General features: G+C 39.0%; 1 protein-coding gene across 8 annotated transcripts in view; it reads right to left on the reverse strand.

Moving 5' to 3' along the window:
• Window positions 1-24,125, reverse strand: part of CDC42BPB (CDC42 binding protein kinase beta) — a 136,415-nt gene that overhangs the window by 58,546 nt on the left and 53,744 nt on the right. For all 8 annotated transcript variants that reach the window (XR_005225619.2, XR_005225618.2, XM_043547803.1 and 5 more), the window contains exons 3-7: window positions 20,752-20,835; window positions 15,439-15,534; window positions 9,443-9,591; window positions 4,657-4,750; window positions 2,418-2,618 (exon numbers count right to left, since the gene is read on the reverse strand). Coding sequence is in view for 6 of the 8 variants with exons in the window: in XM_043547803.1 (XP_043403738.1) it covers window positions 2,418-2,618; window positions 4,657-4,750; window positions 9,443-9,591; window positions 15,439-15,534; window positions 20,752-20,835 (624 nt within the window). In the remaining 2 variants the exon portion in view is untranslated. The remainder of the gene's footprint in view (window positions 1-2,417; window positions 2,619-4,656; window positions 4,751-9,442; window positions 9,592-15,438; window positions 15,535-20,751; window positions 20,836-24,125) is intronic.

Genomic DNA, 24,125 nt, shown 5'->3' on the forward strand with positions numbered 1-24,125 from the left:
ATCTTTCTCTTGCTCCTACTGTATTTAAAGAATCTCTTCTTATAGCCTTTTATGTCCTTTGCTAAGGGTAACTCATTTTAAGTGGAACTTTATCCAATTTGCTAGCTTTTTCAAATCTATTTTATCCATTCCCCCTCTGCTTTAATACATTATCAACTGGTTTTAATACATTGATTGTAAATACATTAACTGTAGGGTGAAAACTGAAGCTTTTAACTTTTAACTTTTATTTTAATTCTGTATGGCACACTAATAGAATATGAGGCACTAGGAGCAGATCTTCATTGGTATACATTGTCACAGCTTCACTGGCCTATTAAGACTCTAACCCTTGATGTTTCCATTGCTTGCCAGAAACATGCATGATCAGGGTCTTAGAACTGTGGTTCTTTAGCTGATACTACTCTTTTAAAAATGTATTTTTATGATATTTTAAGTTTTTCCACTTGACCCCCCAGTAAAAATTTGTAGACTATATAATGACAAAAATCTGACTAAAATGTTTTGGCATGTATTAACATTCTGTGGTGGTTCTAAAGATTAAGAAACCTTACACAGAAAACGAAGCTGACTTCACAAGCACCAATAGCCTTTCTGAAAGCAAGTGATATTTGCCTTGAAATCTGATAAGCTAATAAAAATTAATTCCTAAAATATTAAATTTTGTTTTAGCTCTTTTCATTGTGGAGTGTTTTGGGAAATTTGTATTTAAACTGGCTTCACTTTAATAACTTTTGCTATTGAAATGGCTAGGAAAAGTAAGGTGGTGCAATAATTTTAAAGGTCAATAGTTCAGTACCAACAACATTAAGCCATTTAAAGCAAGCTATTTATTTATTTGTATTGTGTATTATTTATTGCAAAAACAAACAAAAAACTATCAATCCTATTCTCAGATCTGAGATTTATTAATAAAAAATAATGTAATAGTAAGCTATGTCAACAGTAAACATGTAAGGAAAAAATGTGATTTCAGTATTTTTGGCATCTGTACTAATTCCATTTGACTCTTTATATAATAATTTGCATTATACATTATTTATGACAGCATATTTTAATCTTTGTCAAATATGAAGTTAAAGTCAACTTAAAAAAATCACACCTAAAATGTACCTACTATTTACAAATTCACATTTGAAATTACTGTAAATAAATGATGAGGTGAAAATGTTTTTCTATTTTTAGTTTATTTACTTTATATATTTGACACTGTCTATGAACAGTAAGATTTCACTGTTTACCCTGCCCAGTCTGTTAGTTTCCCCTTCAGTTTCTGTGGATCTTTTACTGTAACAACGAAGAAATTTAAATAAAAAAAGTTAAGTGGGATTGTCAAACCACAAAAATTGGCAAAGTGTTCTGAGATAGCAAGACTTAGCTAATAGAATTTCAAGTTTAATTTTTAAATGGAAATTTTCAGTATAATCACATCTATGAACAAAACCCAAGACAGACTGCATTATTAAGACAGCAAGACCACAGAAACTACAAAAGCATTTAGAGGTATAAATGCCACAAAAATATCACAAAACTAACAAATCAGACAAGTTTCCAAGACTAGTTAAGATAGGACATGCCTCAATATACATATACTCAACTTAGAGACATTTTAAAAACAGAAATGAAACACTCATTGGCTGTATCAGCTATAGGAAAACTCTAGCTGTTTTGCATTAGCACTACCAACACTGTGAGCTCTCGTATAGGCAGGGCATGTCATATCATTTAACTCTTCTGAGGAAGTCCCATTAGTAACAATTGCAGCTGTACCAATGCTGAAAAAAACAGCAACGAATTTCCTATTATGGAGGCACCCAAAATGCATCACTCTCTGCATAACTTTTCTAAAAAGGACACCAACCATGAGCTGTTTACGGTTTTGCTCTTCACTGTTTAAAATGCACTCAAAAGCTTACAAACAAAAATTTCCCTACCAGTTTTGCAGCTAACAGTGGGCAAAAATCAATCTCTTATCACGCACATTTTCTTATTTGTACTGATTATCAGTGTAACAGAAAATGTGCCACCTGTGTAAACAATGTATTACTTAACTGCTATGGCAGGCTCCAGAGTAAACATTTTATAGTGGGCCCCATAAACAGGGTGGCTGGTTTAGTTCTCATTTTTTTATTCTGCAAAGATTAACAAGTGTTTAAAAATAAAAATCATAATTTGGAGGCCATCTTCAAAATTACAACAGTAGTGATGGTTTTTCCATTTTTGTAAACTCAGAAAAGCTAACAGATTCCTTAACGCAAGTGGATAAGCCCATAAAACTACATTAATGTAAATAGAAATGTATCAAGGAATTATAACTACAGAATTATTGTCACCAAAAAAATCATGTTTTCTTTAAAGGTTGTCTACTTCTGCATAAATATTTTAATAATTATGTATGGTTTGATTATACTCCTTACTTCATGATTCATAATCTTCCCATAGGTTTCCACTAATGATTCTGCATAAAAGGGTGTTTCACCATACAGCATTTCGTACATACAGACACCCAGAGACCACCAGTCACATTCAGGTCCATATTTTCCCATCCCATCTTCCATTGCTTGCAATATCTCAGGGGAGATGTAGTCAGGCGTACCCACTGCCACAGAAGATTGTACCTTAAAAATAAACAAGCGTCATTCTGGAAGGCTTCCAGGCTTCCTCAAGACAGCATTCTTAATCATATCTTGTATTTTTGGCAGATGAAGACATTAGGAAATGCTTGTTTTTATAAAAAGGAAAAGAATTATCAATCATAACACTAAAAAGAACTAATGAATATGTACAGAAAATTCAAAACAAAAAGAGGCTTCAATAAAGTGGACTCCAATGCAACTTCATTTAATACATTTTTGGCAAAACATAGAAGTTATCAAAGGCAAATTTTGATTTCCCAGTGCTCTAACCGTGAAATGTATACTCTGTGCAGTAGGAAACTCAGAACCACCAAACCTGATGGGGTGAAAAAGGGAAGGGCAAGAGAAGACTGATGTAAACACCATTAAGACATGAAGAGAAAATGTTTTGCCTCAGTGCGTGTGCATGTTTAAGGATGGAAATGGCTGTCAAAGATTGGGGTAGGAAGCGGGGAGAGCAGGGGGCTACCAAGCTCCCACTCCATTTCCCATGCTCATTTGTGTGATTTGATTTGGAGGTATTGGAGGGAGTGTCTACTCTGAGTCTAGAGCTTGCTTTTTTGTGCGTCACGTGTTGGGGTGGATGGAAAATGGCTTAACGTGGTGAGCTACTAAGCTTCAATATATCCACATAAAAAGCAAGTCTTGGGGATGGTGGCAGGTGTTTAGTTTTGTGCTCCTTTGGCAAATTCCATTGAGATATCTTGCAGCCAAGTTGGCATGGCTCATTCAAATCCCTTCTGCATATTATTTTGGATAACGCCAAGACAGATGCTTTAGGGTTGTGGAATGTCACCAGGCTCTGGAATTTTTCAGTCACAGTGGATGATGTTATAAGCATTATTTTGCCATGACGGGTTCCACTGGAAACACATCACACCACCAGCATTGCACAAAACAGAGATGGGGCATTAGCTGTGATATTTGTATCAAATTTGCAGTGTACCAGATGGCCAGCTAGCATATCCTGGTTCTTTCTTCTGTTCAGAGGCACTTTCACAGTGATTCCCAGGAGCTCAAACAGCTTGGGTGCAGACTGGAGGAGAGCTGGGAGACTTCTGAAGTCTGATTTAATGCCTGAGGATTTTATGCCAAGTCTATAAAGATTTCTGAATGGGGCCAAGAGATGTTATTTGTTCTGAGCTGTAAACATTGTGAGCAACTGTACAACTCAACTCTTGGGTGGGACATAGCCCGATTAATATAGGCTGCCTCAATTCACCTGTTTCAACCTTTACACATAAGACAAACCGGCTCACAGTGAGGGGGGCTTTGAATCTTTTAAATCTAAGAGCTGTGGGCTCCTGATGAATTCCCTCTTCCCTGCTAGTTTGATTGCCTTGATTTCTGATTAGTTTTTCCCAGGATTTCAAGGTTACCTGAAGGTTGTAGCCTGTGGCTCTAATTCATATAACCAATAAATAATCATTAACAATACTTTTAATGTTTAGATATTCTATAACACCAACAAGAAATTCAAAAGCTAGCAATGGAATGGTTGATGAGCAGATGGGTATAACTAATGCATATATACACTTTCATGTAGTCTCTATAAAATACTATATATACACAAAATGCATGTAAAAATGTACATATTTTGATTTTACCTCTTTCCCCCCCCCTTGGAATGCTGAAAGTCTTCCTAAGGTATATCTACACTGCAGCCAGGGGTGGGAATGGCAGCTCATATAGAAGTACCTGTGCTAGTCTAATTAGTTCACTAAGAATAGAAGTGAGGACACTACGACTTCTGCACCAGCTGCACAAGTGAGTATGTACCTGGGGAAAGCAGTGCAGGAGTGTCAGATGGGCTTGTGTAGCTGGTGCTGAAGCCTGCAGCACAGCATCCTCACGTCTATTTTTAGCAAGCTAGCTAGAGAGTACAGCTAGCACGGTAACTTCTACACAAGTTGCCATTCACATCCCCAGCTGCAATGCAGATGTGCTCTTAGGCTGCAGGCTCTTAAAGAGCAAGGCACCTACTACAAAGACCCTGAATAAAATTTTACTTTATACATACAGTGCCATCTTCACTCATCTTCAAGCATGATCCAAAGTCTGCCAGGCGTATATGGCCATTCATGTCCAAAAGAACGTTATCAGGCTTTATGTCCCTGTTAAATTAAAAGAAATAAAGTGATGTCAATACAGTACAAACATGAAGCCAATGTTCTCACTGAAGTATTGGCTCTGCTGAGAAAACGCCAATATAAATTAATGTAGAAGTTAGTCACCTATTGAAAGAAAAATTATTTACTACATTGATGGTGTTCAGTTTATGTTTGGGTATCAGTTAAGTGCAGGGTATGTAGTAAGTTCAGAGAAACTTAATACTATGCCTGCAGCTGTACTACCCAGGTCTTTGATTCTGTCAAACCTGCAATGGTCAGTATTTGAACTGGAGAATTATGATAAAACCAAGTGATGCAGAAAGTCAGTATGAAGAGGTGATTCATATACTGTCTTGAAGAGCACCAATGTCTCAGCATAGTATTCTACAGGGGAAGTAGAATCTTTTGTATTTTCCAACTATCCTGACCAAGTTCTAATCTGGGTACAGTTTTTCTGCCTCCCTAAACCCTCTGTTATTTCAGTTCAAGACCATATTCTTCACTTCCTGTCCTCGGCTTGTCTAGTACTGCTGTGCTCTATTAAAACAGCTGCTCTGTTATAGCCCAGAAGTAAGGTGTGTTTTAGGAGGTTGTAAAGTGATTCCTGCGTGTATATAGCATCTGAAGTGCTTTACACGCCTACATGAGCAAAGAGGCTATAAACAAATTTAAGAAATGTATTAATAATAAGAGTATCGAGAGACGGCCAAAAACCAATAACAAGTCTCCTAAACTACACAATACCACAACTTGCTAGGTAACAGGTGTATAGTTGTGTATAATATGCTGTTGTTACTAAAGGAAATAAACTACAAGTTCACTTTTGCTCTAGCTCATAATCGGATATTCTTTGACTGGTAATGTGGTCAAAATGTTAATGAATGGGCATAATGTAAATTTAATTTCATTTAGTCTCAAAATTAATCATGTTTTCCTTCATCATTTTGTACTCACTCATCTTCACATCCACTTAAAAGTATTGGCAAATAAAATGGCTATAGCACAGAGGAAACAGAAAGTAGTGCTGAAACTTAGTCGTTAAGGCAGGCAGACATTCTCTACAGATATTTCCTTATAAGTTCTCTCAAAGAATCTTAAAAGAGCAACAAGCCAGTGTGCAAGGGGAAACACACAACCTAACAGTTTTTAAATGATTTTCTGAATTTAGCAGTATAAAGAACATCTAACAGATGTACAAGTTAAAATGCACTGCCTTCCTCCCTTTATGTCAGTGTCATCCGCATCAATTCAGCGATATACCCCAATGTGCACTCTGCTAGTACATCGTGGAACATCACCCCTCCATAGAATTTAGCTGGGTATGTGAGCTGGGCTATAAAATTAAGTTAACTTTAAATAATGAGGCACAGTTTTCTTTAAAAAAAAAAAAACCCCAAACACCTTTCTATATTGGGATATATATTTAAAGAAAACTGCACATTATCACAAAACAAAATGCTTTACTGCTGTAAATTAGTCCCAGCTACCTCAGCTATGCCCCAGGTCCACCCAATCCTCCTCTCCTCCGAACAAAGTCCTGTACCCTCTATCCACTCTGGCCAGCTCCACCACCCCACACAGGTGACGTATAGCGTAACTATTCATTTTGTGATTTAATGTTTAAATTTGTGATACCTTAATTCCCCTCACTCCAGCTCACATGGAGGGACAGGGAGAGGGGCTCAGACCCCACAAAAGAAGCAGAGTCCCCCAGACCCTAGAACGAACAGCAGACTGGGAGAACTCAGACCCCTGCAGAGGGGTAGAGTTCCTCCAGATCCCAGGCGCGCACACACACAGAAAGGGAGAATTCAGGGCTGTCAGGCTCCCCATCCCTTAACCCCCAACCTCCTCTCCTACCTCTCACATTCTCCAACCCCTCGTCTTCTCTCCTCCCATTCCCCCAATCCCTACATCCTTCCCCTTACCTGAACCACCCCAACACCTTTTCCCTCCGCAGGTACCCATTCATCCCACTCCCCAGCCTGGAACAACAGCTTTGAGAAATGTATCTCATTCCTGTCAGTTCCCGTGCCCCTTCCCCAGTGCCGGAGATTTTCTGATGTGTCAAACATAACTCTTCTCAGCTCCTCACCCATGTGTTCTAAGCTCCCCACATCCAGAGGGGCAGGACTTCCCAGATCCTGGCTCACAGAAGTGGAGTTAGGGAGGCAGGTTAGACCCCCAACTGATGGGCAGGGGCCCTCAGATCCTAGCACACACGAGGAGGGACATAGAGCAGGGCTCAGACATCGCATGGGGGCAGTGATCTCCCTAATCCCCTCCTGGAATGTGAGGAGTGGGGCTCGGAACCCCTCCAGAACCTGGCTCACATGAGGGGGGCAGGGAAGGAGGGGTCACCCAACCCTGCAGATGGGTTGTGGCCCCCAGATCATGGCACACACAGAAGGGGAATGTGGGGCAGACAGGCATCCCAGCCCTATTCTCCCCCAGTTCCTCTTTCCTGTGTCTCACACCTTCCCATAGACCCCTCCCCTGAGCATCCCTTGATCCCCCAACCCCTCTGCCACTATGCTCACCTACTCTTACACCCCTACTCACCATCCCCTCCCAGTAAGCATTTGCTTATCTCATTTTCTTTTCAAAACAATTTCAGTGCCTTCTGAATATTCTGCTGTACTCAGATTACACTTCCCAAAACAAAAATCCCCCTTTCATCGGAGGTGGATTGGAGTAACATGCCTATTTATTTAACTCAAATTTCTGCCCCGGGTTGGATTTGAAATCTCAGTGCCCTGGGTGTTCTTGGTTTCGATGACTAACACTCTCAGAGCCACCCAAATCCTGCAATGTGCAAGTAGTTTTTCAGATAGTTAGTCTGTCTCTCTGCACATGCTCTGTATAATCCACTTGGTGCATGAGCAGGCCTGTGAGCCTTAGTGTGCCTAACTGGAAAAGCAATCTATTTTTCAAACACTGAAATCTGAACGCTCCCAAAGGGCTGGTGGATGTCTCACACTCTGCTGGAGTAACCCTCAAATGTTTGAGGCCCTGATGAAATATCTGAGCCTTCATTGGATCTCTATTTATGAGCAAAACATTTGCTAGAACGTGTCAACTTGTAGAAAAATCTGTTTTTTTTCCAGGGGCTGCCTTGGGAACTTTGATCAAATGACCCCAACACTGAATCACTGACTGTACCCTCACATCCCCATGAGGCACACCAAAATACAAGGCAATCTGATTAACTGCACGGATTTTTAGAGCACTTAAGACAGTCAAGGTTTAAACAGAAAGCTAGTCTTAACTAAACACTTTTGTTTTGTTTTAAAACAAACATTCTTACTTTAAACTTCTTAGTCCTATAGGCTCTAAAAACGCAATATTAAAACCCTTCCTCTATCTCAAAGTAGGACATACTTTACAGTTTCATTGGCTTGCTCCAGAGGGCCAAGTAGATTCAAGCAATCTTTATGGCTAACAGAGAGCATACATTCTCTAGAACTGATATACAATGTACATATCAATTCAAAACAGCATCACAGAAGATTATTTTTCACATGCATGGTTTTATTTTCAGCTTTCAATAATGACAACTTTGGTGTATATCATTTCAAGGGAATTAAATGACTGACTGTGGCTAAAGGCCTGATGGTTATGCCTACAATATTATCGCTTAAATATACACTGTTGATAGTTCAAAAGTGCAGTATTTTCTGTTAGTACTCTCTAGATCCCTTATGTGTATCTACACACACAGCTAACTGAATGATATCATTGCCTTACAACACTCCATACTTTACAACTTCACATTTATCAGAAACAAAGTACAAGGTCAGAACATAAAAACAATGGCAAAGGTTTTCTGTACTAATGTCACTGCTTTTTCATGACTAACATACTAAATGTTAAGTCTGAAAGCAAGTGTCAAGAAGAGCAATTCTCCTTTGAACAAGATTCTCACTATGCTGAACAAAACATTTATCATGTGCTTCTTCCTAACAGCACTCCTGTTTACCAAAGGCTTTTCTGGAACCTGCATTTCTCAGAGTAACCTAACAATAAGGAAGTGTACAAAGTGTTCTTTGCTTTCCTGACTAATTTCCTCCCACAGTCAGAGGAAGGAAGGTTATTTTCTTAACCATTTCAGAGTGTGAACTAAAAACTGATAACTCAACCTTTTTACATTTTCAGCATTGCTAAATGTTAGAATAGGTTGACTTGGAACATACACCTATACGTAAGACACACAGACACCAACATCATAACATTTTACAAACAGTTAATACAGATAATACAGACAGGTAGCCAACAGTTATTATAAAGGGTCCATTCTAAATATTTTCCTGCATGATACATCTACTGAATTTATTTATTCAGAGAAGCTTCACTAAGATGCATCTGATTTTGCCTGAATTTTCTAGCTGGGTTGAACTGAGGCATTAAGTCATCAAGTGAATTGCCCAAAGTAAACTACAGGTGTGGCTAACTGCTCATTAAACCCCTTATTATTTTAAATTCTTTAAATACTAAGCCAACTATTTTTAATCAAATTACATTTCACCACCTCTAAAATTGGTCATTTATAAACTTGATGTATTGAGTTAAAAGTTTAAATAGGAATAATTAGCAAACAGCCCTATAAATTTGCCTGATATGACCACTGTATGTGCAGTTAATTCTGCGTTGACACTTTCAAAATTGGGCATGTGCATAATGAAGTGGATATTTTACCTGTGCACATAATGCAGCTGATGAATGGAATGTATAGCAAGCACCATTTCACCAATGTAGAATTTGGCCATATCTTCAGGAAGCTTGTCTTCAAACTTACTGAGAAGTGTCAGCAAATCACCACCCACATAGTAGTCCATTACTAAATACTAAAAAACAAGAGAAATATGATTAATGCATGCTTGAGTCAGAATGGATAAATACAGCAATTAAATACAAGTAGCTCATTGTGGAACAAGAAGGATGTAAAAAGAGGTTGTGGAAAAGGTGTGTCTGTGAAGAAGGGTCAAAATGGGCACTTTTTATGAACAAGTTACTATGAATTGTCTATTTTGCTGCAAGTATTTCTGATTTTCTTTAATATAATCATAGTAAAAACATTAGCTCAACACATTCTAAACTATCTCAGATATGGTCATTATCATAAAAATGAGCAGAGAGAATATACAGCAGAGGGCAACCAAGACAATGATTTATGACTATCTAGCTTAGTTATAAAGAGAAGTGACAGAAACAAGGCCCATTTTCTTTAGGGAATTGATTTTTGTGAGGTTCTGCACTAATTTAACAAAACAAAAACAAAAACCTTAACAAAACCAAAATCACGACCAAATCTAGCATATTAAGTTTCAAAGTGTGAGGATTCATATGGCATGAAAAAGAGGAAACTAGTTTAAAAACTATTTATGTATTGGAGAATTAATTTTAAATCTCTTTACACATCACAACATTAAATCCCGGTGTAGTCTGAACAGGAAACGCTGGATTCTTCTAGTGGAATATGAAACTTTTGGAATGAGGAACAAATAACATATGCAATTAAATTCTTGTTTAGACAAGAAGTATGTTTGGATAATAGGCATATTTTGTGGTGTTGATAAGCCTGTGAGCAACAACAAAAATATGACCCTGGAATATTCATTTTATTCTACTAAGCATTTGAGGCAGAAAACCAACTTTCTCCACAAATACTACTTTGACTGATAATGAAGGAAGCTCAATTTGTGTGAAATAAGTAAGTTAGTGGAGTAAAAGATGCTTTTCTAAACAAATACTTTCAATGAATTTAGTGCTCATTAAATAGATTGAAAGCCCTTGGCCTTGTGTATGCTAACATTTTTCTTAAAATTTCTTACCACTGTATTACCGTGGTTGGTAGCAAGAGGAGGGGCTTGCTAGAGCACAGGCTAGCATTTTAGCCACTCTGAACTAGAGTCACAAAAGTGCTCTAAACACCAAGCTAGAGAGTCATTCTCATGCTCGCTCTCTCTCCCACGTCCCGTCCCCCCTGCAATGATTCGTTCATTATTTATCCACAGTGGACCAGAGACATTATTTTAAGTTATTTTTTGACACTCTCCCCACCTGAATTAGAATCTAACCCATGACCTAGGGACTGATGTCTATATTTCCCATTACCAATTCAGAGCCATTCTGTCTGACCCTTCTTCCCACCCAGTGACATAAAGTGTTAGCAATGATCTTGTTTATCCTCAGTAACAGACTTTTACTAAAGTAAATACTTAATTCTGTTGCTCATGGTAGAGCAATCTGAATTCCATTCAGTTCCTGAAGGAGGGAAAAACAGACTCCCTTCCTGCAAGGGAAACTGATTAAGTCAGCAAGACCATAAAGTAAAAGGGAAGGCAAAGGGTAATTGCTCTTTTATTTACTCAAAACTTTTGTTGGAGACAAAAGAACATCCCAAAAGGTGTATACAGTGTTGTAGTTCTCTTGGTCCCAGGATATTAGAGGGACAAGGTGGGTGAGGTCATATTTTATTGGACCAACCTCTGTTGGTGAGTGACAAACTTTTGAGTTTACACAGAGCTCTTCTTCAGGTCCTGTATCTCTCAGCAACAGAAGCTGGTCCAATAAAAGGTATTACCTCATCTACCTTGACATCCCAAAAGGTGTCTGTCTTGACATTGCCCTCCACACAATTGTTCACGTATAGCTTAACCCTAGGGCAAATATTTGCTTATGCTGACAATGGAGTGTGTGTGTAACTTGGCAATTTTTGAATGTACATTCGAAAAAGTGTGTTCAACACAAAGATAAATTTACATATGAATGTACATCCTACTCTGTGTATTCAATGTCCAGATTCCCACTGTCTTTCTGCAAGGTAGTTTTATTTATAAGTTCACATGTGCTTGAATCTGGAACATGGAGTGTTCGTCTCGAGAGAATTAACTGTTTGAATTTTCTTTTTCAAATTGTATGTGTTTCATAAACCATTATGTGATGTTTCACCTACCCAAAATATACTTCATAAAGTAAACAAAGGGGTACTTACAAAGGGGTACTTTGTTCCTAAAACTGTCTCTATGAAAAGCAATCAGAACAACCATAAAACCATTATAAATCTAACATTCCAGGTAAGACCATCTCAGAGTTTGTAGTAGGGAAACATTCTGAGTATCTGTCCTAGAATACTTAGAAATTGCAGCAATGGAATGTGTGGACATCTGGCATGGGCATTCCTGTTCATACAGTCCATGCTAGTGTGAGAAAAAGCTAGAGGAATTCAATTTTTGCAAACTGAGGAACTAGTAGGAAAAACTTCCTGCTATTTTAAAGGTTTATGAATATTTCCATGACAAGCACATTTTTTTCAAGTTTCATAAAGTATATGCAAACAATTGGCTGCATGCAAGCTAAATGTACTAGAAGATGAGATCAGTGTAAACAATAAACAGGATCTCAAGACCTGAAGAGTCACTGTTGATTAAAAAAAACTATTTTAGTAAGTAAATACTCTAGAGATTAACACACTGTTCAATATTTATTTCACCAATCCTTAAATGAACATTGGGAACACTTTAGTCAATTTAAAAGTAGTCTTATAAAGTTCTACTCCTCTCATCAGCTGAAATACTAGGTTGTAATTTCCTACAGCAAAAGAGATGTTCCTTCTCCTTTTCCTAATATTGGAATTACTCCAGTATCACATAAAGCAGGGGTCTCAAACTCAATTAACCTTGGGGCCAGTGCCAGTCCTCAAATCCTCCCAGCGGGCCAATAATGTCACTCATGCCACACAGAACCCACCCCCAACCCCCCCCACAACTGCCTAAGGCTCTGGGAGGGAGTTTGGGTGGGAGGAGGTCTGGGGTAGGGGATTGCGGTGCAGGCTCTGGGAGGGAGTTTGGGTGCAGAAGGGGTGAGAGGTTGGGCTCTGGGAGGGCATTTGAGGTGGGGGAGGGGGTCTGGAGTGCAGGCTCTGGGAGGGAGTTTGGGTGCAGGCTCTGGACTGGGGCAGGAGTGCAGGGGGAGGGGGTTGGGTTGCAGGCTCTGGGAGGGAGTTTGGGAGCAGGAGGGGGGTGTGGGAAGGGGGAGGGGTTGCAGACTCTGGGAGGGAGTTTGGGGGCAGGAGGAGGAGGGGGGTGCAGGCTCTGGGAGAGGATGGGGGGGTGTAGCGCTTAACTGGGGCTCCAAGGTGGGGTGGGCCGGTGGGGCCTCCGCACACTGCTGCCCCCAGGCACCGCCCCCACAGCTTCCCATTGGCCACAGGGGTGCTCAGAGCAGGGGCAGCGCACAGAGGCACAGCCCCATCCCGGGGTCGCAGGGAGGGGCCAGCAGACACATGGAGCAAGCAGGCAGAAGCCATTCAGCTCTGCTGTGCTGCCGGTGGTGGGCTGGGCCCCAGGCCACTGTAAATCACCTGAGGGACGTGTGGGGGCAGAGCGCCTGGGGGCGGCAAGCGGGGCTAAGAGAGAGACCTGGCTCCAAAATTGCTGGAGCCCCACGGGCCACATTGGGGAGGTTCTCGGGTCGCAGATGGCCCGCAGGCTGGGAGTTTGAGACCCCTGACATAAAGTCTGCTTTATATCATTAACAGAACCAATAGATACTAATAGGTTCTGTATTTAATGCAAAACTGAAAGTATAACACTGTAGGTTAAATTATTAGAGTGCACCAGAGCAGGTTTCATGGGTCTTATCTAAACTAGAAAAACTGCCAACAATAGAGTAGCTGCCTGGTGCCAGCAATAATGTAACAATTAGCTTAGACAAACACTCAAACACACTTATCACCATGTCACAATAACCTGCTCTGAGTATGACCGTAGAAAAAGTGTCTGAGCCCCACCTTCACTGGTTCAAATGCACCATTACTTGCTGTTGCTGTAATGTGTGTACTAATTTTTCAGTGTAGACGCACCCTTTGAGGCAGCACAGTAGAACGTTACCCAGAAGCACTACAGTTTGGAAAGGCTTCAGGTGTAGTTAAAGGAACAATTCTGTAAAAATGCATGGGTTTGAAGGCCGGGTGCAGACTGGTCAAGACTGAACACTGAGCCTCAGCTCAGAGAAGCTGTGCTAGAGTGGCATTCAATTTATGGTACATCTACACTTATGGCAGAGTACGAAGTACAGACACTGCACGCCCACTAGCACGGCTATCAATAGCAGCGTAGACTGAGGCACAGCTTAGCTGAGTAGACTGCCCTATGCACCTGAACCTGAGGGTACAGACCCTACATGTCTCTCTACATGCCCAAGCAATGCCTCCCATGTCTACACTGCTGTTTTTAGTTGTATAGTGTCCTGCTGCTTCCCCATTGCCAGAGCCTTTCCTTACCATAGTGAAAGGCCCGCTGCTGGAGCTTTTTCCCCACTGCCTCCCCATGCCAGAGCCTTCCATTGCTGCAGCGAAAGGCTCCAACAGCGAGCCTTTCCCTGCGGCCTCAGCCTTTCCCTGCTGCATATAGCTAGCTATGTGTACCCCACACATAATGCCATTATGTGTAGACAAGGCTTTAGAGAGGTAGAATTCTGTTCTTCATCTACAAAGGATGAAGGCTTGAATCAGGAGTCTCACTTCTCAGAGAAGCACCCTAACCATTGGGCTAAAAGTTACAGAGAAAGCTGCATCATTACCAATTGCTCCACCTCCCATTTTGTAAAAAACATCTCAGTCCCAAAACACACTTTTTTTGGGACTGAGATGTTTTTTACAAAATGGGAGGTGGAGCAATTGGTAATGATGCAGCTTTCTCTGTAACTTTTAGCCCAATGGTTAGGGTGCTTCTCTGAGAAGTGAGACTCCTGATTCTGATCCTGGCTGAAATTATCCAGTGAATTCACGTAACATTTTATGAATAATTTTGGTTAGCCAAAAAGTGTGTGTTTTTTGGTGAATTTACTATTCACTGAAACACCCCACCCAGCTCTACTGTCTTCATGTTTCAATCTATTGTAATTGGTCACGGCCCAACCAGCAGTCCATGACAGAATACAAAATGATAACTGTGAATGTCTACTGTATAATCCTCAATTTGGCTAAAAATTTCTAATGTGAATACATTTTTTTTCTTCAATGAATCATTGCAGGTAATATGCAAAAAAACTGAAGATGTAATCCACTGAAATACTGATGCATAATATCTGCTACTTAATATTTTTAGGGCATGGAGGTAATGTTTTTCATCATTTTTATTGACTTTTTCCAATATAAAGCTAAGCAAAATATTTCAAATAAAATTAACAGATTTATGACAATGTTAGTGGAATAAAACTGACCTCTCATTTATAAAATGCTATGAAGAAAGTCTCAGCTCAAAAAACAAATTTTTGCACATTTTAAACTGTAGAATAAAGTAAAATTAAACTTCATAGCAACTCTCACGGAGTCACTGTCAAGGTAAAGAATATCTACAGAATCAATATATCATTTTATTAACAAGTTATTCACAAATTAAATTTATATCTAATATACTGTATTTCATAGTAGATCAGCATATTTTAGATGATTTACATGGGACAATTAAGTATACTCTAAAACTACATTAATTTTGTTTTCAGTGTCCTACAGTTACATTAAGTCTTCTGAAGTGTTTTTATGTAAGGGAAGAACAAAGATGTGAAGTGCTGCAGCAAGAAACAGAGAGAACTGATTTATTGCTCTAAAACCCTCAGACTTATCAGAAATAAGTTTGTTTTTCACATAAGTAACAAAACTTTTGTATTTAATGGCGAAGCAAACATACCAAATAGTTCTCATCCTGAAAGGCATAGTGCAATGTAGTAATCCACTGACAATCTCCATTCACCAAAACATTTCTCTCTTCTCGAAAACAAGCTGTCTAAAGAAACGAGGAAAAAAGGCATTGTCACAGTCCATAAGTCGTCTTTGCAGGATTCATACATATGCATGTTTTATGGGATTATTTAAAATTTCTACACAGAGGTCTCTAGTCATTGGAATTTAGTCTGCACGAGTGATAAGCCAAGGAAGCTCTGCAGCAGGCTTCTGTGGTTAGGCATCCACTCCTAATCCAGAGTACTACCACCTTTTTAAAAACAATTTAGCTTGAGCCACTCAAGTCCTTTCTTCCCTCATGTACTAAAAAATGTTTTCACCCCACCACAATCTGTAGCAAAAAGGACAACTGCATATGGAGGATAAAACCTGTGTGAAAATATATCTATGCAGCCACAGTTTAATGGGTCAGTTTCTAACAGTACCTCTAGTGAGGGCCTCAGATAATATAAACCAGGCAGGAAATCTACAAAAATCCATATAGTTTCCCACACTAATATTCTGCATAAAATACTGCACTTTTCAGGAGTCCCCAGTATTTCAGAGTAACATTTACAAAATAATTTGCACGAAAGATTATCACAGCTCAGCTCCATATATGTTTACATACAACAAATCTCATTACATTTTTAGGAAGAAGACTCACCTTGAGTTTATTAATGGCTTTCTTGGCCCAAAACACTAGTCAAGACTGAGTCCCTGGGGTTGTTTTACCACGATAAATTGAGGCTGCCACTATCCATATATTCTTTTTATTTCCATTCCCCATCATCAAGCACTTGCGCTCTGGATAAGAGTATTTCTACTGGTTCTGATCTATGATGTCCAACAACGTGCACTGAGGGAACACCTAGGAATCCCACACTTCACCACCCTCATCCTAGAGGTCTCGCTCTTACAATGTTTGAATTTGAGTTTTCCAAGAGAAAAGTCTTAATTTTTTTTTGAGTGGAGAAACTTTCCAGCAGAAGTGGAATATACTACGGTCAAGTTGGAACAATTAAGTTACACAGTGGGCATATAAACAGAACCACTCACGTGCAAGGTGAATCATTATATGTCTATATTATGCTGTGAATCAGAATGTCATTTATGCTAATACTTTCACGTATAAACACTTACTTGGTGAAATTCTCTGGCCCATGTAATTCAGGAAGTCAGACTAGATGATAAATAGTGGTCGCATCTGGTCTGAAGGTCTATGAGTCCATTGCTATTTTCCCAGTTTCCAGAATTAGATATTTCCATATTTTAACATTCTTAAAACAATATACTTGAAATACACAACTGAGTCCACCCAAGTAACAGTCAGACCCACTTAATTGAAACAATTGCTGGGAACAGATTTAAGACAATGCAATTTGTTGACTAAACAATGGATAAAAAGGCACACCTTGTCTATGTAAGAGCATACCTAGTCTTACCTACCAGCCTATCTACAAGTGTTTGCTAACAATTTTCCCCATGTTGCCCTTCGTTCACTTCAGACCATCTTGTTCCTTTTACAGTTGATATAAAAACTGGTATTAACCAGATGCACTTTGCTATGTTTAATGAATTATACAATGTTTCTACAATTCATAAAATAAATCAACATACAACCAGCACAATGCATTCATTGAACCTCTGATAACTGAATGAAAAATTACCTAATGTCTGTTTTGCAGTAAGGTGTGTCAGTTAAGAGGCTATCTATTGTGTACTTAAAGGTTTCATTTTGAAGTTGAAGGGGGGGCTTACAACAAATAAAAATGAAAGCTTCCCACATGCTTTATGAACTTGATATGCAGGTTTTGAGAAATCGACTTATCTGCTTGCCTTGTGCAGCAGGTGGTAATCAGAGGCAGGCAAAAAGAAAAAGGGTGCTGAGTGACCTTGCTGTACGCACTGCTCCATTTCCCAAGGGGAAATCAGTGAGCACAGAACCTAGCTGGAATGGCTACAGCTTTCCCTGGAAAGGAATAGGGACACATAGGAGGAGATGGCAGAATTACTGCTCAGATTCTGGTTCCTATGCAGATTCCACCTCTTCACCTCTTGCCTGCCCCAGAGGCCACTCTACCAGATGCTCCTGACTGGGGCGGAGGTAAGTCAGCCAGGTAGTGTGTGCAGGTCATATATTGCTTCCTATATTTTCCTCCTCTTCTCCCACTTAGGACATGTCTACATGAGAAAATTACAACAATTTAATTCAACTGGTGTAGAAACTGATTAAATTGGTGCAACCCTGTATGTGGACACTAATTTTGGATTAAAAATGCCTCACAGTGATTTAGTTTAAATTAGGGATGTCGATTAATCGCAGTTAACTCACGCGATTAACTCAAAAAAATTAACAGCACTGTTAAACAATAGAATACCAATGGAAATTTATTAAATATTTTTTGATGTTTTCTACATTTTCCAAATGTAATCAATTTCAATTACAACATAGAATACAAAGTATACAGTGTTCACTTTATATTATATTTTATTACAAATATTTGCACTGTAAAAATGATTAACGAAAGAAATAGTATTTTTCAATTCACCTCATACAAGTACTGTAGTGCAATCTCTTGATCATGAAAGTGCAACTTACAAATGTAGTTTTTTTGGTTACATAACTGCACTCAAAACAAAACAATGTAAAACTTTAGAAGCTACAAGTCCACTCAGTCCTACTTGTTCAGCCAATCGCTAAGACAAACAAGTTTGTTTACATTTATGGGAGATAATGCTGCCTGCTTCTTCATTACAATGTCACTTAAATGTGAGAACAGGCATTTGCATGGCACTGTTGCAGCTGGTGTTGCAAGATATTTACATGCCAGATGCGCTAAAGACTCATATGCCTCTTCATGCTTCGGCCATCGTTCCAGAGGACATGCTTCCATGCTGATGACGTTCGTTAAAAAATAATGCGTTAATAAAATTTGTGACTGAACTCCTTGGGGGAAGAATTGTATGTCTCCTGCTCTGTTTTACCCACATTCTGCATATATTTCATGTTATAGCAGTCTTGGATGGTGACCCTGCACATGTTCATTTTAAGAACACTTTCACTGCAAATTTGACAAAACGCAAAGAAGATATCAACATGAAATTTCTAAAGATAGCTACAGCACTCGACCCAAGATTTAAGAATCTGAAGTGCCTTCCAAAATCTGAGAGCAATGAGATGTGAAGCATGCTTTCAGAAGCCTTAAAAGAGCAACACTGATGCGGAAACTACAGAACCCAAACCACCAAAAAAGAAAATTAACTTTCTGCTGGTGGCATCTGACTCAGATGACGAAAATGAACAGGCGTCGTCCTGCACTACTTTGGATCATTATCGAGCAGAACCCGTCATCAGCATGGACGCATGTCCTCTGGAATAGTGGTTGAAGCATCAAGGGACATATGAATCTTTAGTGCATCTGGCATATAAATATCTTGCAATGCCGGCTGCAACAGTGCCATGCAAACGCCTGTTCTCACTTTCAGGCGACATTGTACACAAGAAGCATGCAGCATTATCTTCTGCAAATGTAAACTAACTTGTTTGTCTGAGCAATTGGCTGAACAAGAAATAGGACTGATTGGACTTGTAGACTCTAAAGTTTTACATTGTTTTATTTTTGAATGCAGGGGTTTTTTGTACATAATGCAAATATTTGTAATCACAATAAATATAAAGTGAGCACTGTACACTTTGTATTGTGTTGTAACTGAAATCAAAATATTTGAAAATGTAGAAAACATCCAAAAATATTTAAATAAATGATATTCTATTATTGTTTAACAGCGTGACTAATCACACAATTAATCGCGATTAATTTTTGTAATCGCTTGACAGCCCTAGTTTAAATTCATTCCTTACTACTTAAGGAATTAGTACTTCTAAACTAATGTAGTTAGATCGGTACAATTTCACTGTGAAACTGGTGGTGCTGAAAAGTTATGAGAAAAGTCAGGAGAATAGCAACAGCCACCTCCCCCTCAAGGGAGTCTGTGAAGAGGAGCCTGCATGGACTGCTGGAAGGAGGTGAGTTTATCAGGCAACCATTATCACATGCAGCGGTGAAGAGGTGTCTAAGAGGGGTGGGGAACTTGTTCAATGGGGATGGATGGAATATTAGCATGTGGTGGGCCATGTATTTTCTCCTGCGCTAGTAGGCTCAGGCCTGGTCTATGCTTAAATTAGATCATCCTAGCTACATTGCTCAGGACTGTGAAAAATGTCATGCCCTGAGAGATTAGATCAACCTAACCCCCACTGTAGATGCAGCGAAGTCTATAAAGATTCTACCACTGATGTAGCTACTGCCTCTCAAAGAGGTAGATTAACTACATCTATAGAAAAACCCCTTCCATCAATGTAGGAAGCATCTATACTATAGCGCTGCAGCAGCTGTAGTGTAGACATGACCTTAGCCCTCAGCAAGGTGGAGTCGGGAAAGCTTTCAAGCCCTCTTGTTGCTGTGTAAGTATTTACATAGTTAGACCTCTTTCTTCAACAGTGCCCTGCGCTGTTCGTGAGCTGCATTTTACTTTACACAGATTTATGTAACATTATAAGATACTGTGACTTGCATTTTGCCAATATATAATAGCAATTACTCTAAGTAGGCCAGAGCATATGTTATTTTGGATAATTCCTCTCAGTAGGACCTCTAACCACTATTTATTAATTTATAAAGTTCCTATTAGATTAGCACATGTATGTGCTTTTTGGAAACAAATGAATAACTTCTAAAGAAAACTACTAACATCTTTCAAATGCTTTGTTTACACAGCTATCTACTCACCTACTTTTATTTCTGTGTTTCCAGAATATTAATTAATTGTCTTTAGTAATGCAAATCCCAATACAAATTGTAGGATACACTTCCTGAAGGCTTGTTTTTCAAATATAAGAACAAGTTCGTTTTCATTCATTTTTTTTTCCACATAGTCATAGCAACAGAAATCTGAGGCTTCCATGTAGTCTTTAACTTGCTTTTACAGTAAACAAAAATCTGGCCAATATAATTCAGGGTAAAAACTAGGGCAGACTGTCTGGTAAACGAATACACAGTAATGCTGAGAACAACAGATGCCTGGAAGGGATTGTCAGACTTGATTGCATTAAAGCAGCTCACTTTCTTTAAAAAAAAAAAAAAAAGAAAGAAAGAAAGAAAAGAAGCAGCACCTCCTATACTCATGAAATAATTCTTTCTAATCTGGAAGAGCTTCAATGTAATTTTCCCTAATGCCATTTTTAAAAATTCTCTGTATTAGAAAACATAGTCCTTACCTCTGCCCTTTTAAGCATTTCCCATTTATTTAGAATTTTCATTGCATAAATGCGTTCCGTGCTCTTCATTTTAACAACCGCAACCTGGAATAATAATAATTTTGTTTAACAAAAACAAAAGGAATTTAACAGTTTCAATACTTTTTTTCAAACAGCTGATAAACGATGCAAAATATTGCTTAATAAAATCATGATTACTGAAGAGTAAGTAATTAATGAACAAGAGTCTGTGAACAACTCACTGAACATATTGGTAAGTTATTTTTCCCTTCTAAGAATTGAGTTGTAAAAGCACATTACTACTCATTTACTTGACACACAGTATGGTGGTGTATATGGCTGTATAATGGAGAGTGTATGGAAGAGAACTTTCTCCAGTACTGTACCTTACTAATGGCAAAGTATACACTGAGGCTATGTCTACACTAGAGAGCTTAGAGTGGCACAGCTGTACCGATGCAGGGAGCTCTTCCATCGACATAGCGCTGTGCACACTACCACTTATGCCAGTGAAAATGTTGCTATGTTGCTTAGGGGGGTGTTTTTTTCAAACCCCCAAGTGACAGAAGTTTTGCCAACATAAGCAGGAGTGTAGACATGGCCTAAGGTAAAGCAGCATGCAGTGAAGGAATATAGTTCTATTTTGGAACTGTGAAGGCCACATTTTAGGCAGGGCTTGAAAAATCCACTTGCCCAAAGCTAATAAGAATCTTTCCTGGGCAAAAGCCACCAACTTCTAAAAAACTTAAGGTTTCATGTCGATGAAGAAAAAGTTTTAATTCTTATGGTTGCAAAGAAAATGTGATCCAAACGTCTAGTAATGCAGTGCCATCTTAAGTCTGCAGTCAGACTGCTTGAGTGTCTCTGCTGTTGCTGATCGCTTTCCTAGATTTCAGCAGCCTAAAGACTGACTTGTCAGTTTTCACTGTTGCTTTTCAGAACTCTGCAGGCAGCAGTGAAACTGACAAGAATCAGATCAAATACACCTCCACTGTTACTTGAAAAGACTGAGTAGCAGTAGAGGCAGGCACTGATGCCATTCACAGAGGAGGCTGAGTGGAAAATGAGGCTGGAGTAGAGTAGCTGAGAGAGACACTCCCTCACAAAACAGGAAACTGGAGGAGGGAGACTGAGTAGCAGAGAATCCCACTCACCATTCTAGCCAGAAGCTCTGGGCCGGGGGAGGAGTGGAGGGGGGAAGAATACTCCTCCCATCCAGTAGCCAGAAAGGGGTGGAGTGGGGGGTCTTCAAGATTATTAGACACCAATTAGGCAGAGGGTGACATGGAAGATGAGGACCCTAAACAGAGTTCAGTGACACACTGTTCTCTAAATGTCTCCAAAGACAACTGACTTGCCTAAATTCTAATTCTTATGCTATTGAACAATAAAAAAAATTATCTAGGTTTATGCCTCTTACTTGGACTTCTAGCCACCACCAAATTGTGGAGTGACTCACCCATTTTGCATTGCTGTGTGCACCTGTCTCTTATAAAGAATAGGGATTTCATACCTTTAATTAGTTTTCTTTCATTTTCTTTCATAATTGCTACTATGGGAGTACACTATCTTCTGCTCTCTCTCCTTCCCATAAACTGCATGGATATCTGGAACCTATCCATTTTAGCACTACTATGTAAACAATGAATTAATCTTCACATCACCCTCCCATGAATACGTAAGTAATATTCTCATTTTATGGATAAGGAAGCTGAAGCACAGAGTCAAGTTTCCCAAGTTCACATCGGAATCATAGCCAGGAACAGACTCTAAACCTCACAAAACTCAGCCCTATACATCAACCAACAAGCCATGTTTGAGCGTATATTTTTTTGGTATTTGTCTCTCAAGAATGCACGAAAACAGGATCTCTGAGGCACACATGTAAGCCAACTGTACAGTTGCACTGTGAGCTAGCACTCTGATATTATTTGTACTCATTTTGTAGTACATTTTCGTTCAAAATGGTTTTATCTGAAACAAAGCTCTGTTCCACTTGTACTGGAATAAAGAACAAGATAAATCTATACAGCTGAGAGAATGTTTTCAGACTTCAGTAAGAGCAGACACTTTGCTTCCAAAATCCTAGCTAAAAAAACCTCATCTTGGGACTCCATCTTCAAGAAGCAATTTGAGCTTTGAGGATTTCAGGTCTGAAATGAAAATAAGGTAGACTATTAAGCCAAGTTCCATGCTGACTTCCACCCTGTTTCATCCCATTTAATTAAATGGGCTGTAAATCAAAGCAAAATTTGGGTCTAAGCACATTGCAGAACCCTCCCCATTAGTGAACTCTATCAATTACTGTCTAAGGTTGAGCATGTGTCGTCGTAGCCGTGTTGGTCTCAGGATATTGAAGAGGTAAAGTAATATCTTTTACTGGACCAACTTCTGTTGGTGAAAGAGAAGCTTTCGAGCTACAGAGAGCTATTCTTCAGATAAAAAAAGATTAGCTCTTTCACCAACAGAAGTTGTTCCGACAAAAGATATTACCTTACCCATCTTGTCTCTCTAAGGTTGAGCATATCAGGTAAAACAAGGTATGGATTTGCAAGTAATCCTCTTCTAAACTGTTTTAATGTCATTTTTACAGTCTAGATAAAAGTGTAAGAAATGAGCAGTGACTTCACTGAAAGTAAGTAAAGGGTTACAAATTTGATTTACTGGGCTTCCAGAGAATCTAGAGATAGATGATAAAGACACTCTGTTGGATAGCTTATGGGTCTTTGGATGTTCAACTTTTTGTAAAGCATGCTGGCATTATGTCAATGCAAAGGCAAAAGAGAATCTGCTACACCATCTACAGTACTTACTGTATATCAAACCTTCAGAAAAAAATGTAAGCAACCAGAGTTTTAGGAAACCAGAGTTCTAAGGGACAAAAACTGCAATTTACTCAGATATCACTTCCCTGATGTTAAGGAGAAGACTGTAAAATTATCTAGAAGGCCTTGGTACGTAACACCAAATCTGGTGATTTTTATATCAAGCACAGCTATTGGTAATTGTGTTAGTTAAAAGTTCATCTTCAGGTTTCAAATAGAAACTTTTTTTCCTTTGAGCAAAATCGAGGGACACTTGGGCGTAACTGATGTTTGTTAGAGAAGGAAGGTGCAAGAGAGTCCATATGTCATGCAGTGCGTGTGCTGCATATTTTCCTTTTAAAAGTGTACAAGTTATACACCACTTTTATCTATCAGAACCAAACATGAGATATTATAAACATGCTGTTAGAGTCTTAATTTATTCAGTTATGAATTTGATAACTCTTATTGTTCTAGTTACAGCTGCTGTAAGTAAGGTAAACTTGATAGTAGTTTGTGTGCTTCATTATGTTGGTAGGGCTATCCTAAGTATTGATTACTGAAACAAAC

Source organism: Chelonia mydas, chromosome 6 (assembly GCF_015237465.2).
Source record: "Chelonia mydas isolate rCheMyd1 chromosome 6, rCheMyd1.pri.v2, whole genome shotgun sequence".
Taxonomy (NCBI): Eukaryota; Metazoa; Chordata; order Testudines; family Cheloniidae; genus Chelonia; species Chelonia mydas.